We start from the raw sequence: 16,632 nt of genomic DNA on the forward strand, positions 1-16,632 counted from the left end.
CCATCATTTCCAGTCTCCCCTCGTTCAGTCAGACTTTTTTCTCATTTGCCGTAGGCCGGACTTTTGTCGCTTAGCCTCTTAGCATCCGTCCGCACTTGGGTGGCACATTTGTGAATGCGGTGCTTTGAAAATTGTGGGTATTTTGGACCTGGCACCCCGTCTAGGGCACACCCATACTGCGTGCCCTGCGCCATCTTGGACAGACTCCAGGCTCCTTACAACCTTGTCAGTGATAAACAGCTGGAAGATAGACAGATGGGTTTTCTGGAACATTGTGTTTGTTGTCTGTTAAAAATGGGCTAATGATGTCCCAGGTTGCCCTGTGACCCTCCTGAACTCGGAGTTTGAATGAGGACGTGGGGGGGCATGGGACCCATTTCCTCCCTTACTGGTATTTCCTGAAAACCAGTAGCTTCTACCATGTGAGCTGGAATGGGAAGGGGTGAGAGCGGCTTTGAGGTGACAGGTAACGGGGGGAGGGGGGGGAGTCAGGTGGGGTATTTTAACCTCTAAATATGTAATAATGCATGATATGATATGTAGACTTTCCAATATACCTGTTCTCGTATAGATGGCAGATAAAGCGTAATCTCATCTGGGGTGGGCCGTTCATCAGAAGGTTGTCAGTTCCAGTCTCAGAGTCGGCAGAGTCGGTTGGAGGCCCTCCGGACCCCCGGCAGGCCTTCAGATGGACGGCCGTGTGGCTAAACCCCCTCCTCACATCCTGCAGCAGGATTGTAGGCAAGCGGGAGGCATTGCAATGTGCAGGGTCGCACGTGGCCATGGGATCGTGCTCAGGTGGAATATTCGCAGCTCTTGCTGAGAGGCCGGCCAGCTGCACACGGCGCGATCGAAAGAGGCCCAAACATACAGAGGGAGTGACGCTCCCTCGCCAGATGGAAGCGGGAAGTGGGCTGAGCTCCTTAATGGCGCGGCTGCCTTATATTTGTCGGGTTACGGGAAGGATGCCCCAGCTGCAGCCGAATGCTTCTCGTGCAGTGCAGTGCAGTGCAGTGCCTTTCATGCGACCTGTGGCTTCTTAATTAACATCATGCCGGGCCGACACCGGGTCGCGGCCCCGGGTTATGATAGGCGAGTCCCTTCGCTGCGTGGTCTCACCCTTGCCTCGCGCAGTATGAAGTGACACGTTCAGTCATTCAGACGCACAAGCTGAAGCAGTGAGCTGGGCTGGGCTGGGTTGGGAAACATACCCTAACCCCCCCGGTCTGACTGAACTCTGATCCAGTGTGTCAGCTGCATCCACAATGTGCACATTTACCATAGATACCATAGATCAGAGGGGGCGGATTACAAGAATATAAAACAAGTTCTTACTATTAGAATGTTTTCTTCTGCGTTTTACTGGCGTAAAACTTGTTGGTCAGGTTCACAGCATCCATTTTGCGCAGCAAACCGACCACACGTACATCCCATGAAAATTAAAAAGACTAAAATTTAAAAACATGCCAATTTTAACCAATCACCAGCTCACCAAAAAAAATGACCAATAAAATCACTTTCAAAAATAGTCATTTAACAAAAAAACAAACGCTGGCACTCGGCAGGTCCAGCTCACTCTGGGTCCCCGGGATGCAGCCTAGTCAAACCTGCTGATTAATTTAATTAGCAGATGCTTTTTTTTGACGTATATTTTTTGGAGACAGTAGGGCAATTCAGGATGCCCTTCTGATCACGGACACAGTGTCCCAGCAGACTGAGCTCCACAGCGCCTCCCTCTGACTGTCTAAGTCTTGCTTATTGTTACTGGCAGAAAAACTGCGGAGTGAGACAGCAGCAGGTGTGACCGGGGGGTGGTGGACGATGCCCTGGCTCGAACCATCCTCCCCAGATAGCTGATAGACGCCCCGTTATGGTGCTGTTTGTGTGGGTCACTGTAGTATTTATCTGGAAATCAGCGAGCTCTTTTTGCAGCATGCAACTTCCTGTAAACAGCCCCAGATGGGAACTGGGTTATGAAAGCTGTGCTGGGTTTGCGTCCCGGACGGCGGCTGCGGTGCTCCTTAATGCGCCCCACCCACAGACGCACATGTGCACACACACATGCAGCCACCACATAGCTGAAGCTCTCGCAAGAACCCTAATGGAACCAGGCAGAGAGTCGCTTTGCTCTGCAGGTACTGTCGTCCTGTGATGTCACGGTGTCACTAGAGTGCTGTGTGCTCATTGGTCAGCGATCGAGAACAAAGGCACCGTCAGTGAAGCACAGATACCAGGGTGGAGCTCGACCAAAGCCGGTGACACTTAATTACTTCTTTCCATTTTGGGCTTCAAGCTAACGTCTAGTGCACTGGGCCCCATTTTGTGGTCACTGCCTTTTTTCCACTCACGAGTGGATTACTGGTCCCAGCAGCGGCCATTAAACCTCCACCACTGTCTGTGTTGACGAGCTAGATCATTTATCAGCATGGCGAAGATGGCTCGGCTCAGTTCCTTTGGAGGCCAAAACACGTACGACCCAAAGAGGATCTGCTTAAGAATGCTAGCGGTTTAGCATTAGCGTTCCGTAGCAGTTATATAAGGCGAGCATTTCCTATGGGTGATAAAAGCCAAAACTAAACATAATTTCGCGGACATTGTAAGTGGCAGATGCCAGCCTCTCTTCCAGCCTGGCTTCGATACAGCTGTGTCTCCTCCGGGCAGATTAACTAAAAAGCATGTTTTTAATGTGAAACTGCTTTAACTGCAATTAAATGATTCAATTTGCAGGCAGTTGGATTTCTTTTCTCTTCTGCCAAGCGTATGATTTTGTGTTGTTTACTGATCGGCCTGACTGTGCACACTCTGAAGTGTGTGTTTGGATAGCAGGACTTTACAGTATTCCTGCAGTCCCACTGAAGCACCGGTGTGTGTGAGGGGCCCCTCGACGGGTAATAGCACGTAACACCCCCAGCAGCGCCGTGGTACTCGGGGTGGGGTGGGCGCAGCGTCCCCCGAAGTCACGCTGACTGGCGGGAATGAGAGCCAGCTGCTCTTTTCTGGCGTGTTTTTGCGAAAATCAAGATGCATCTCCAAGTGACCATATTTAGTTTGCTTTACAATGACGGGCTCAGGGGTTTATCGTGCCGCGACCCCCCCGGCTCCGGCGCGGGTGAGGGGTAACGGCGTGTTCCTGGCTCTCGCTGCGCTGGCTCCGCTCCCGCTTAAATCGGTCACACATTAGTTCATATCTCAGAACAAGGCCGCGAAGGACCCCTTCAGGGCTGCGAGCCGCCGGGGTGAAAGTAAATAGGCGTTTGTTTATGTGGGGCGGAGATAGTTCTGGGTCAGGGGGGCTTCAGCATGGGGGGGCTTGTAATTAGCAAGGGCACGAATTGTACCTTTAGGGGGAGGGCAGTAAAACTGCTTTTATAGCCTGTTGCTGTGACAGGAGGGACGGTCGCTGGATTCCTGTGTGCTGCCCCCCCCCTGCCAATAAGACCTTAAAGGCCAACTGAGATCATTCCTCAGGACCTGATAATCTCAGCTAAATCAGGGTGGAGCCTGTCTCAGAACCTGGTTTGAACCTGTGATGTTTCTACGCTGGGACACCAGGTGAGCAGCCAGGCCTCTTTAGGCTCGGCTGTTGTACCCTAGTGTTCAGTCTGAACATTGTGCTCTGAGACGGCCTGCTGTAAATGACGCTGGAGACGAGTTCTTCGCCAGAGCCCCTGAAAGCCGGCAACGGTGAGCTGGCCCTGCCGAATGCCAGGCCGTTTCCCAGAGGAGCTGTTTCTTAGGCTCTGACCGCCGCATCTCCGCCTTCGGCTCTCGGCAGACGTGCATCACGCTAAAACAATTCCCTCTCGCCGGCGAGCTGGCCGACGCTGCCAAGGTATTCCTGTTAAAGTGACCTAATGCTCGCCTCCTTATTTCCAGGTTTTAAGCCCTAGGCTCGCCCCCCCCCCCCCCCAAAAAAAAAACTATGGCCTATTTGCAGTCTGATGCTTTCTTTGTCGTTTCGATGAGGTCGGGTGTCACCCGAGGACCAGGACCAGTCAGATGATGCAGCCTGATGCCTTTGAATTGATAATATTTTAAGATTCAGAATTAGAATGATTTTATTGGGCATGTATGAACATGCAAGGGATTGTCTTGGTGGGTGTTGCCCCCTGTATATCATGTAACATGCGAGACGATTTTCAGACAAGTGCGTGCACATGAAATTTCGCACATAATTTCCTCCCTGAACAGTCTGCTGACAGTCAGAAGTGGCATGGGATGGAAAATGAAAGGCTGAGCTAAATAGATAGATGAATCGTTAATGTGAGTGAACAGGTGACACTGGGATGAATCACAGTTACAGCCAGAAGTACGGAGTGTCTGCTGTTAGTGGAGCAGTTACTGAACATAAGCTGCCTTGGTGTGGAGACTGCCTTCAGTGTCTCCGTAAGGGGGGGACAGCGTCCCGGCACTGACAGGCGACTCCCCCAGCCCCTTTTTCCATACTTTAATCCCTGCCAGGAAACGCGCCACACAAACCTGAATTTTTATTGTTTCCATTTTTTTAAATTTTATTTTACCTTTCGTAAAGAACATCAGCGAGACAGCCAGAGGTCAAGCAGATGTTCAGCACCGCGGCAGATTATGATCGCAGGCGGACGAGAACGCGGAACGTAGCGGAACACCGCTGGGGCGATGCACTCCTGTCCTCTTTTCCGGTCACCATGTGTTTTTCTCGGAAAGCTTGGAAGTGTTCGAACGGCACCTGTTGGCGTCGTGAATCGAACCCGGAGTCTGACCGTAATGAATCTCGTTAAGGGCACTGAGCTGACAGCGATTCTCGAAGCGGGATTTCAGCAGGCCGATGTTACCTGTGTGCTGGGATCTCGTGGATCTGCGGTTCGTGCCGTGTCGGCCAGTCAGCGTGCTGAACCAGAGCGTGACACACTCATTAAGACCCGCCCCCGGTCACCTTAACACAGTCTCATTCAGCGCATTAGGGCCCCTTTTCCTTCCCTCTGGTTCGCATTGAACATTCTTGCTTTGTGAGGCAAGGACTGCATTTTGTTTTTCAGCCATTTTGGTTCAACAGTAATTATCAGTTAATGATTTGGTCGCTGGCATGGATGGGGTTCTTATGATGTGGTAAAACCCAGGCATGCGGCTGGGGGAGTTCGGCGTCACCGTGTTGCAGAGTGAGGAGGCCCCTGACTCAACGTGATTGTCTCTGCAGGCCAGCTGCAGGCCCCCACCAGTAGGAGGCGCTGTCCGTGGGTCCCGGCGAGGGGGCGGGTAGCTCCAAGAGGTACAGCTGGATTCCTCATGACGCACGGGAGTGCGTTATATAAACTGGTGAAACCCGACACTGCATTGTGCAAGCCGGGCGTCGTGAGAGAGCGGCTTCATCTCAGCCTCGAGCCGCTGGTCACGGATCCTGCAGAAACATCTCACTCTTAATGTTTACATTTTTTAACCTAACAAGTCCAGCACCTTCTGCTCCCCTCTACGGTCTCAGATTTCAGCATTTAATCTCCCTGTTTACCTTTGAAACCGGGCTGTCGTGCTCTGGTCACAGGTGGGACATAATTGCAAGCAGGTTGAAATTTCAACTTAGCACTTAAACACTTAATCAGACTTATTAATGTGCATATTGAACTAATTTCCTGCCACTTTTTCTCCTGAATCTGTCAGCTGTAAAAAAGTCACATGCATAATAAATCAGATAGCTGCTCTTACAATCTATGCTTTCATATGTTTTCATGCTCTGTATTTAGTGATTCATCCATATAGACTGTTGTGAGGTTTTTCTGCCTGAAACCTCGGCTGCGTGAGCCGTCCGACTCCCTAAAACCTTGTTCCACCTTGTTCTCACGGGTGTAAATCGTCGCTTCTTTCTGAAAAACTGCTCAGCAGAAAATATCATTTTAGCTCGTCTTTCAAAGCGACAGGCTGTCGGTTTTTCTCCCTGACGGTGTCTGAGGGGGTGCTACCTGGGGGTGAGGGGGTGCTGCCTGGGGGTGAGGGGGTGCTGCCTGGGGGTGAGGGGGATTGGTGACGGAGTCCTCAGTGCTCCCCTTGAGCCTGTCTCTCCATGGAGGTCCTTGGAGGGGTCAGCGCCTTCTATCCAGGGGGGGCTGATTAAAAAGGGGGCACCCCCCGTCATGGCCTCCTCATTCATCTCCCCCAGGTGTCCAGGGGCTCCGATATGCAGCTGAAGATGGGACATTTGAGGGACTCCTGCGAGGTTGAGAAGGAGGAGCTCCCTCATGCCAACGAGCGCCTGCTGGCCTGGGCCTATGAGAAGTTCAAGGCTGTTACCTCGTTCTCCGAGCTCCGCATCACCAGGAACGTGTACATCAATGTGGGAGAAGGTAGGTGGATCTGGGCATCGGGGAGGCCAGGAACATCCGGCTATGCTCAGGCTCTCCCTCACTAACCCAGGACCCTGCGACGGTCCATGGTCAGGACGGAGATGCCAGGGTTAGCTGTGTGAGTGGTCAGTATTCCGCTCACGTGATTCCAAATCCATGAGGAATTCTCGTTGGATGGTTTGCCTGCTTGTCACGGTCTCCTCTGACCCGGCTCCACGTGCGCTGGAGTGTGGGATTTGGGGGTGGGGGGAGGGAGGTGCATGACGGTAACGTACTTTTAGAGACTGACAGAAATGGAGCGAACAGCTGCCCCGATGCTGGGCTGCAAGCCAGCCATATTGTTTATGGTGTTATTGCAGATTTGTGGAAGGTGGGTAGGATGAGGGGGATGAGAGCAGGCGAGTGAGAGAGAGAGAGACAGAGAGGGAGAGATGGGGAGATGGAGAGAGAGAGAGAGAGAGAGAGAGGGGTGGTTGGCAGGGGATGACTGAGCAGATGTTTGGACTTTACAGGCCAGACATGGAAAATACAGCATTATTGGAATATGACAAATTCAAACAACAGCTTTGCTCCATCTAGACCTGCGGTTTAGACTCATTTATGCTTAAAGTCAATAAGTAAATAAGAGAAACGAGGGAAGGGTGTTTTTAAAAGCGTATTTTGCAGTACAGAAATCCTCTGCTTGCCAACTACCCCCCGCCCTCATTTTTCTGAAGTACTCCAAGGGGTGCCAGAGGGGTAGGATATGGATCCGTAACAATGCGGGGTGGAAACCCGCTGCTGCGGGTGAGCAGAATGGGCGTGCTGGGCAGAGTGAGCTATGTGAGCAGAGTGAGTGGAGTGAGTGGAGTGAGTGGAGTGGGCGGGGTGGACAGAGTGAGCTATGTGAGCAGAGTGGGCTGGGTAGGCAGAGCGAGAGGAGTGGGTGGTGTGGGCAGAGTGAGCTATGTGAGCAGAGTGACCGGAGTGAGTGGAGCGGGTGGTGTGGGCAGAGTGAGCCATGTGAGCAGAGTGGGCGGAGTAAGCGGGGTGGGCAGAGTGAGAGAAGTAGGGGGTGGACAGAGTGGGTGGAGTGAGCAGAGTGGACTGGGTGGCCGGATTGGGCGGAGAGGATCTGGCAGACCTGCTGATTGCTGGGAAAGGTGCCGTACTGCTCCACTTGCCTGGATAAGGACCACGAGTCACACCTTCTTTTTTCACCAGGTCCTGGCCGTCCGGAAAAGCGTCCATATTAATAAGCATCTTTATTAATGGTGTCTTTGCTCCCTGTCTTGGTAGTTTACAGAAGATAAGGACTTTATCTGCACTCAGTGAAATGGGAAATGGATCTCTCTTTATGTGCTGCCTCACGCTGAAATCCTTAACCTCTGACCTCAGGAAGGGAGGGTAACATTAACTCTGGTGTAGTGTCAGCCCCTCCACACACCCCCAGGCCGATCGCAAACCCCCCTTGGGTCATGGAATCTGTGCCTGTGCTTCTCTCTGTCTCTCTTTCCTGCCTCAACTCCCTTTGTCTTTCTCTGACATCTTCTTTCTCTCTCTCTCCCCCCTCTCTCTCGCGGAGGTACAGACCACGTCCATGCTGTTGCCCATGAGAGTAGCCCAGGGCGGACTTAGGATGGGTGCCGGTCTATAAGAGCCTGCACCGCCCTCCCCCACCCCCCGGCTCCCCCCCGGTCACCTCCTAATAAGGCATCACCGGTTTTCCATTTGCCCCGGTGCAGGGGGGAGGACTTTGGCGCTCATGCTCGGCAGAAGAACAGAGAGGCGCGTCCTGGAAGCCTAACACTGAAAACAATGAGGAGCGTGTGGGCCAGGCGGCGTGCGTCTGCATGCTGGGCCCCGCGGGGGCCACCAGGCCGTCTGCTTCTCCTTCTGCTTTTCGCTGCAGATTAAAAGCTGCCCAATGCTGCGAGTTTGGTCCCTCATCCACAGCGAGTCCTGCCTGTGAGGACCGGCGCCTGCGTTTATGCCAACAGGCTGAAGCGTTTCACATGCCGGTGGCTCCGTGTCTGTAGTCAGCCATTAACCGCCGACCCATCAGCCAGCACACCCCCGTAACGTCCCCCCCCCTTTGTCCTGCAGACCTCACCTTCTCCAGCACTTGCAAGATCGACAACAACTTCCTGTCCCTGAACTACCTGGCAGGCTACGAGGACCCGCAGCCGTCTCGGGGTTGCGTCCTGTCAGGTTGGAACCACAACCGTGAGGTTCACATCATCGAGCTGCAGGCCCCCAACTCCAGCAGGTAAGGAGTGGTGCCCCTGCTCCCCCGCCCCCCCCGAATGTGGTGTGGGCCAGACAGCAGGCTCCTGCCGTGCCTCCACCATTCCGTCCCACTCCCTTGCAGTGCAAATCTGAAGCACCACACACCCAACAAACTCATGGTTGGACTCTTCTACATCTTACCCGACACCAGCAACAGCCTGTGCATCCGTGTCCAGGTTTCCTTGGCAATGTCAAGCTTTGTTTAGTAATCTATCAGTCCGGGTCCCGCCTACGTTCAGAATTTTTGTCGGATCAATTGTGAGTGGAGACTGCAGCCGCGCGTGGCCCCTGAGGGTCGGCAGAGCCTTGGGTACTTGCGCTTCCGCTGTATCAGTCCTGGGGGGGGGAAGCGGTCCGTGTTTGGAAGCACGCTGGGCCTGTTTTGACAAACTGGCGGTGGCGTAAGATAACGCGCTAGCGCTGAATGGCCAAATTTGGGAATTGGACGTGGTGCTGTTTTAAAACGCAGCTGCCGATTGATGGCGGTGAGGATGACGCTCCCCGTAAGAGGCACGCTCACTAATGGGAATGTGTGTTTGCTAAAAAGCGCACAGCAAAGCTGATTCCTGATTAGGAAGAATGAATCTTAAGAGTTTAAAGAAATAATTGGAAATAACTTCTTTTTACAATGGTAAACTTGCAAAGCAGGCCTGTTTGTCAGAGGCACAGTTAACAGTGAACGGGGCTGTCCTCAGCCTGTATGCACCCCCACCCCACGTGTTGTTGGCCTGATTGCTGTGTACAAACCTGACAGTGTCCGCGTGGCTTTTTGTGTGACTCTGCATTTCCAGTTACAGTTACACCGTAAAAAGCCGGTGGTTTTTTTAGGGCTGTTATTCATTCACAAAGAAAAGTGTTTCTAAGCCACACGTACGGAGGACCGTGGCCATGGTAACGGCGCTCCACACGTACAGAGGACCGCGACCATGGTAACGGCGCTCCACACATACAGAGGACCGCGGCCATGGTAACGGCGCTCCACACGTACGGAGGACCGCGGCCATGGTAACGGCGCTCCACACGTACGGAGGACCGCGGCCATGGTAACGGTGCTCCACATTTACGGAGGACCCCGGCCATGGTAACGGCGCTCCACACGTACGGAGGACCGCGGCCATGGTAACGGCGCTCCACACGTACGGAGGACCGCGGCCATGGTAACGGCGCTCCACACGTACGGAGGATCGCGGCCATGGTAACGGCGCTCCACACGTACGGAGGACCCCGGCCATGGTAACGGCGCTCCACACGTACGGAGGACCGCGGCCATGGTAACGGCGCTCCACACGTACGGAGGACCGCGGCCATGGTAACGGCGCTCCACACGTACGGAGGACCGCAGCCATGGTAACGGCGCTCCACACGTACGGAGGACCGCAGCCATGGTAACGGCGCTCCACACTTACGGAGGACCCCGGCCATGGTAACGGCGCTCCACACGTACGGAGGACCGCGGCCATGGTAACGGCGCTCCACACGTACGGAGGACCGCGGCCATGGTAACGGCGCTCCACACGTACGGAGGACCGCAGCCATGGTAACGGCGCTCCACACGTACGGAGGACCGCGACCATGGTAACGGCGCTCCACACGTACGGAGGACCGCGGCCATGGTAACGGCGCTCCACACGTACGGAGGACCGCGGCCATGGTAACGGCGCTCCACCCACATCCCGCTCTTCTGGGAGAGCCGCCAGGGCTTTAGTCAGCTGGCCAGACACAGGAGACGCGATAATATGGATAGAGTGTGATAAATCCCCGGCCGTTCTGGCCCTTCAGGGACCTGTGTGGTTTATGGCTTCTCTCTCTCTCGCTCTCGCTGTTTCCATGGCAGTGCGTTCCAGGTGGACGTCATCGTGGAAGTCAGGCCCCTGGCGCCGCATCGTCCCCTGCAGCGAGACCTCGTCCTCCTGCTCAAGTGCGAGAAGTCAGTCAACTGGGTCATCAAGAGCCATGGTATCACCGGCACCCTGGACATCGTGGTATGTGCTGTGGGCCACCCCCAACCCCCCCGCCGAATGCCCAATGTGATATAACTGCGGCAGCTGTTATGCCCCTGGGGATATCACCCCCCACCCCCTCCCCCTCACGCCCCCCCCCCCCACAGAGTCAAGGTCTTGCTCTCACACTGGGAGCCCCATCCTGTCACCACACGTGTCAGTCTGTGAAAGAGCGAGCGGCCCCCGCAGACGCCTGTGTGGACGTGAGCCAGCCAGTCAGGCTGTTCTCTTCGCCCCGACCAGTTTCTCATCCTTCGCCTTGAGTTACGAGCCTGGCCGCCCCGGAGCCCGCAGTTTTCCCTGGACGTCCGTTGTGAGGCATCGGCTCCGGGCGGATAGCAGCTCTCAGAGTTTTCAGATCTCCACCGTCCATGTCAGAACCTCATCCTTTATTTTTTTCCAGTTATTGCTACTAACTGCAAAAATATCAGTGTGGAATTTCCCTCAGAAATCAGCGGTGATTAATAAACATTATTGTAATACTCAGCCTTAGCATGTGGGGCACCCTGACGGTCATGCCATCTTGGGTGGTGTCCAGCCTTGAGCTCCTTGTTGGATAGGCTCCACCCCCCCCCCCCACCCTGACCAGGATAAATAGTTTAATGGATGGACATTCATGCAGCTTGGCTGGGGAAATAATAGTATGAGAATGTCAGAGTGTGTGTTTTTTAAAGTGGAGACACGTCACCTGTGAAATGCATGTGACGTACAGCACCGGTCAAAAGTCTGGGTACGCCAAGCCGCCTAAAAAGGAACGCGATAGAGTGCGGCGTCACATGACCTGGCGGCCCGACCCAGACCCGTTAGAGTTTGGAGGAGTTTGAAGTCAAAGCGGCCAGTGAGGGCTCAGCGTATACGTGGGACCTCCTGCAGGACAGCTGGAAAAGCATCTCAGGAGGCCACCTCATGGAGCTGGTGTAGAGGAGACAGTGGGGTCAGCCAGACCATGGGGCAATAGGGGTTAAGGGCCCAATGGTGGCATCACTGCTGAACCATGGGTTTTAAACCAGCAACCTTCTGAGTCCCAACTAGCAGAACTGCCCCCCGCCCAACAAATTATTTTTTTTAAACAGTTTCAATGTATTTATAATTATAAATCTTTCAATGGGTAGGTGTGTCTAAACTTTTGACTGGTACTGTAAATCTGATGACAAATTTTCCATACCAAGAAAAATGGCTTTGGCTTTATGGCAGGCAGGGGATGCTGATGAGCCGCCCAAGCGAGGCCCCGTTTAGCCTTCAGCCTCAGCCTGGACCTTCTGCATTGCTCCGCCCACACAGTGACCACCTTCCTGGGAACATCGGCACGTCGCTGCAGTTTTGAGTTTTTCAAACAGGTGTTTTAATTTGCCAGGATGGATATCTGTGCCCACACGCATGTGTGAATGGGCATGTTGTAGACACACAGGAGACCGGCTCATTGGTGTGTGTGTGTGTGTGAACAGCCTGGCTGCAGCAGGGAATGTGGGATATGCGTGTGATATGACAGCCTCGTAAAATCAAAGCCCCGCTACCATTGGTGGATTGGAGGGGGGGGGGGGGGGTCCGTGGGAAACCACTGTGGGAAGGGATTAGGGTCCACTTCCATTAACAAGCCAAACAACTGGGGAACGAATGCGGAATTTGGGGGAAACTAGACACATCCGCGTGGGACCGCGGATCCCGGGAAGGACCCCAATCAAAGAGGGACCTTCGCCATGGCGACCCGAGTAGCGGGGAGGGGGAAGGAGCCTCTGTCTGATCTGAAGATGACAGTGTCTGTATGGTATAACACAGCCTGGCTTGGCTCTCAGATGTGTGCTAATCGCTGGCATTACTCGGCGTGGGGGGGGGGGGGGGCTGACTTCCTGTCCTGATAAAGAATCCTCACTCCTTCCTGGATTCTGATGTGCAGCCGGTTCACTGCAGCCACGGTAATGGAACATGAGGGTGCCTCTCGAACCTTGTACCAGCGGCGCTTCTTCGGATTCCTGTGACCCCAGGATGACTTACTGCACTTCTGATATATTTCTCTAGAAGGTTTTCAGGCAGCATTTACCATCCATCACCAAAAAGAGCTTCTACAATCACAGGTCACACACAAACCTTCAGAGCCCCCCAGGTCTTTCATGACGCCTAAATGTTTCCATTACATGTCATGCAGACGTCGGACAGCGTCAATCTGGACTCAACCGTGGACAGGAGCACAGCGAAGATCCATAGGCACCACCTGCCTTCGGATCCTCAGGCACTGATCCGGTGGGCTGAAGACAACCGCTACAGCCCGGTGACCTCCTTCACCAGCACGCCTGTGGCCAACCACTTCAACCTGCATCTGAGGGAGCTAGGTAGGGGACTGAGGTCAATGAAATGCCGAGTCGCCCCGGAGGTGGGAAGTGTAGGGGATTGGTGCTGCTGTCTGCGAATCAAACGGCAAGCTGCCCAGGAGGCGAGGAATGAAGACCCTTAGCTTGTCTCGCTTGTGCTGTTTCCCCAGCCTTATAACCTCCACACAGAGTAAGATCTCGTCTGTTTGTCTCCCAGATGTTCCAGATGATATCCCTGAGACGGGGCTCCCACCGGATCTCGCTGTCCTGTTTCAGCCTGACTCCCTGCCCAGTTCAGAGGGCTTGCCCCCCCAGCGGGGCCGCCCCTTCTCCCTATTCCCGCCCGTGGATGGACCCTTGCCAGAAGACGTGCCCCTGAGCCCTGTCATCGACATTGAGCTGAGCGTGCAGTGTGAGGAGCAGAAGATGGTGGTGAGCCTGGCCCAGGAGAAGCTGGAGGTAGGCCTGGTGCCGTGCAGAGGCGTCCCGCGCACACAGCGTGGGGCACGCCAGCCCAGTCACTCTCTCGGTCCCAGAGCTATTGAGTTGTCAAGCAGTTACTCGCACTTCTGACACTGTAACATGCAGCTGCCTGGAGGTTCAGTGAACTTTGGGTCAGTCACTTCACTCGCCTCAGCACTTAGTACGTCGCGGAACAGTGGAGGGCTGCTAAACACCATGAACTTTGTTTCCTAGCATTATTGAAAAGGACAGCCTATTGTCTGAAATCACTCAAGGTTCTGGGCCGGGGGCACTGTGACGTTCGGACAGCTAATAGTTTCTGTCTGTATTTTTGCCGTGTGCCTTGCATCTGTGACGAGTTTAATAATGCCTTTCAAAACCTCTGCTGGTGTTCAATTATATCTGGAATTTCCATAGAAGCATTCGTGCATCGCAGAGCTGTCATAAGTGGCCAGAGCGTCTCGGGCCAGTGGTACGCTCCGTTTGGACTGCGCAGGTTCCCCTCCGCCAGTGTGTGGCTCTACTCCCCCCCTCAGGCCCCCCGAAAGGAAGACCACATCACAGCCCCGCCCAGAACCCCCGCCCGCCCCAGTGCAGGCTGGGAAATAAGCCCCCTCCCATCTTCGGGCCCCAAACCTGCTTCAGGAATGAGCAGTTAGTGTTTCTGCGCAGAATGAACCCCAGTTCTGCCAGGCTCACAAACCACTCAGATTAATTAACATTTAATCAAAGGCACATGAAAAGTTTCCTTGCATCACATGACCTTTACGTTCTTACACAGCTCCCCCATCCCGTTAAAAGGCATTCATGGCTAGAGCAGATTGTACGCCAGTGTGCTGCAGTACGGAGCAGTCGCTCTGTCAGGAGACTGACATCTGCCCCATTCCTTTCCAGGCACACAGGCTTAAGGAGCCAGAGGTCACCCTTTTGGACTCGTCGTGCAAAGCCAGACACAACGGCACTCACTACGTCCTGGAGACCCCGCTGACGGGATGCCAGACCACCAAATTCTCCAGCCTTCCAGCCGTCTTCATCAACCAGGTTAACCAGCTTGACCGAGAAACTGCGGGGACGAGGTCGTCTCTCAGCTTTGCGGCCACGTCCTGCCGCATCTTTAGCTCTTTAAATATTAACCGTGCACAAGAGCCTGTTTTCTTGAAGCTCGAGCCCTTTGTTTTGCTCGTAAAGTCGCGGACGCTGACGACACCCGTGTTCCCACATCACATCTTCATCGTGTTTCACCACAGTCCTAATGTTTCTCAAGACTCCCTGACCTCACTTGGCCCAGATATGACCACATATAAAAATTAATCATCTAAATGCAGTATATTGAGCCTGACATCAGTCTTGTCTTTCTCATTTTTTTATTATAAAATTAAGAAGCGTTTCCTGGACTGGCTTTCAGTTTGATGTTGAAATGTCATTCCTGTCTTAATTCCCGCTAATTTCTTCCTGTATGCTTTGGCAGCTCTGTCCCGCACTGCATGCAGAGTGTGACTTTATGTCCTCCCAGGCACACAAATGTTTCAGGCTGAAACCAGAGCTGTCTGGTGTGGATAGTCCTGCTAACCCTCTTTTGACACCCCTGCCATGTGACACAGGTCATGATCCACCAATCGGAAGGCCAGGAAGAGAGCGGCTGGCATGACGACTATGAGGACATGGAGTCGGGTGATGGCGGCTTCCCCTCAGACGTGGAAGGGCAGGGCAGGCCTTCCCTGCAGCACAGGGAGCCCATGCTCTATTCCGTCATGGTAGGCCGTCCTCTTCGTCTTCCTCTTGCTACAGAGCTTTAAGGCATGTGCTTCTGTACAGTACCGGGGCTGGATACAGGACCGACCAGTACCGGGGCTGGATACAGGGCCGACCAGTACCGGGGCTGGATACAGGGCCGACCAGTACCGGGGCTGGATACAGGGCCGACCAGTACCGGGGCTGGATACAGGGCCGACCAGTACCGGGGTTGGATACAGGGCCGACCAGTACCGGGGCTGGATACAGGGCCGACCAGTACCGGGGCTGGATACAGGGCCGACCAGTACCGGGGTTGGATACAGGGCCGACCAGTACCGGGGTTGGATACAGGGCCGACCAGTACCGGGGCTGGATACAGGGCCGACCAGTACCGGGGCTGGATACAGGGCCGACCAGTACCGGGGTTGGATACAGGGCTGACCAGTACCGGGGTTGGATACAGGGCTGACCAGTACCGGGGCTGGATACAGGGCCGACCAGTACCGGGGCTGGATACAGGGCCGACCAGTACTGAGCTGGACACATTCACTCTGGACTGTAAAAAAAAAACACTAATAGTTAGGCATGTAATGATGAATCGCAAATCGCTTAAAAATCGATGTAAATGTGTGACGATTTAACGAATGAATCGCTACTTTAGGGTTAAAGTACTTAACTGAAAAACTGGTGTCTGAAAAACAGAAAAAAATTGCCTGCAGCTCATTCTGCTAAAAAATTGTATCGTGAACTCAGAATGGTGAATTGTATGGAATCGTGAGTTGAGTGTATCGTTACATCCCTACCCTCTGTGTGTATAGTAAACACACACCTCTTACATTTGTGTGACTTGTGCACCCAGCCTTGTGTAATTAATGTGTAAGGAAGTCAGTGGCTGACAGGCCCCCTGGTGGAGAGTCATGGTGAACAGGTTGTACTAAGACAGGGAGAGCCGTCATTGTCCCCCCGCGTCCCCCAGACCAGGAGTCTTTCTGGCATCTCCACACCACGGAGGGATCTTCCCTCCAAGCTCCATCCATAACGTCTGTCTCTTGAACTTCTGCTGACCTGATGTTTGGAGAGCTTCCACCCTTTCCATGCAGAATCCAGTTCCAAAACCTGTCCTACTTTAGGCCTCTTCAGATCCTCCCCCACCGTGCACTGTGAATGTCACACGCAGTGTTCCCTGTTGACGGCCATTTTCTGTGTCCCCCCCCCGCAGTTTAACTGCACCTACGGGAAGCTGCCAGACGCCCCACAGTCCAGGGTCCCCAGGCCTGGTCCCAGAAAAGGTTTGGACAGCAAGGACATGACCTTCAGCATGAAGCTCTATGACTCGGACCTCTTTGAACTCCATATGCCCGAAGTCCCACTCAGAACTGCAGACAACAAGCCCATATATGTGGAGGTAGATGACTTGGGGTTGGGGGGGTAGCACATTGACCATACACTGATGCATCCCAAACACCACACTTACGTGAACCCATTCAGATTCCTTATGGAAGAACCATTAGACATTTAAATAAGTGTATTTGGTTGTATGTTTAGTGTTCA

At 53.8% G+C, this 16,632-nt stretch overlaps 1 protein-coding gene across 1 annotated transcript in view; it reads left to right on the forward strand.

The window, feature by feature from the left end:
- Nucleotides 1-16,632, forward strand: part of tgfbr3 (transforming growth factor, beta receptor III) — a 65,679-nt gene that overhangs the window by 35,573 nt on the left and 13,474 nt on the right. Inside the window, exons 5-12 of the mRNA XM_048989067.1 lie at nucleotides 6,128-6,311; nucleotides 8,397-8,559; nucleotides 10,414-10,561; nucleotides 12,723-12,906; nucleotides 13,103-13,344; nucleotides 14,242-14,388; nucleotides 14,949-15,101; nucleotides 16,301-16,486. Coding sequence (XP_048845024.1) covers nucleotides 6,128-6,311; nucleotides 8,397-8,559; nucleotides 10,414-10,561; nucleotides 12,723-12,906; nucleotides 13,103-13,344; nucleotides 14,242-14,388; nucleotides 14,949-15,101; nucleotides 16,301-16,486 — 1,407 coding nt within the window. The remainder of the gene's footprint in view (nucleotides 1-6,127; nucleotides 6,312-8,396; nucleotides 8,560-10,413; nucleotides 10,562-12,722; nucleotides 12,907-13,102; nucleotides 13,345-14,241; nucleotides 14,389-14,948; nucleotides 15,102-16,300; nucleotides 16,487-16,632) is intronic.

Source organism: Brienomyrus brachyistius, chromosome 21, assembly GCF_023856365.1.
Source record: "Brienomyrus brachyistius isolate T26 chromosome 21, BBRACH_0.4, whole genome shotgun sequence".
NCBI classification, from domain to species: Eukaryota; Metazoa; Chordata; class Actinopteri; order Osteoglossiformes; family Mormyridae; genus Brienomyrus; species Brienomyrus brachyistius.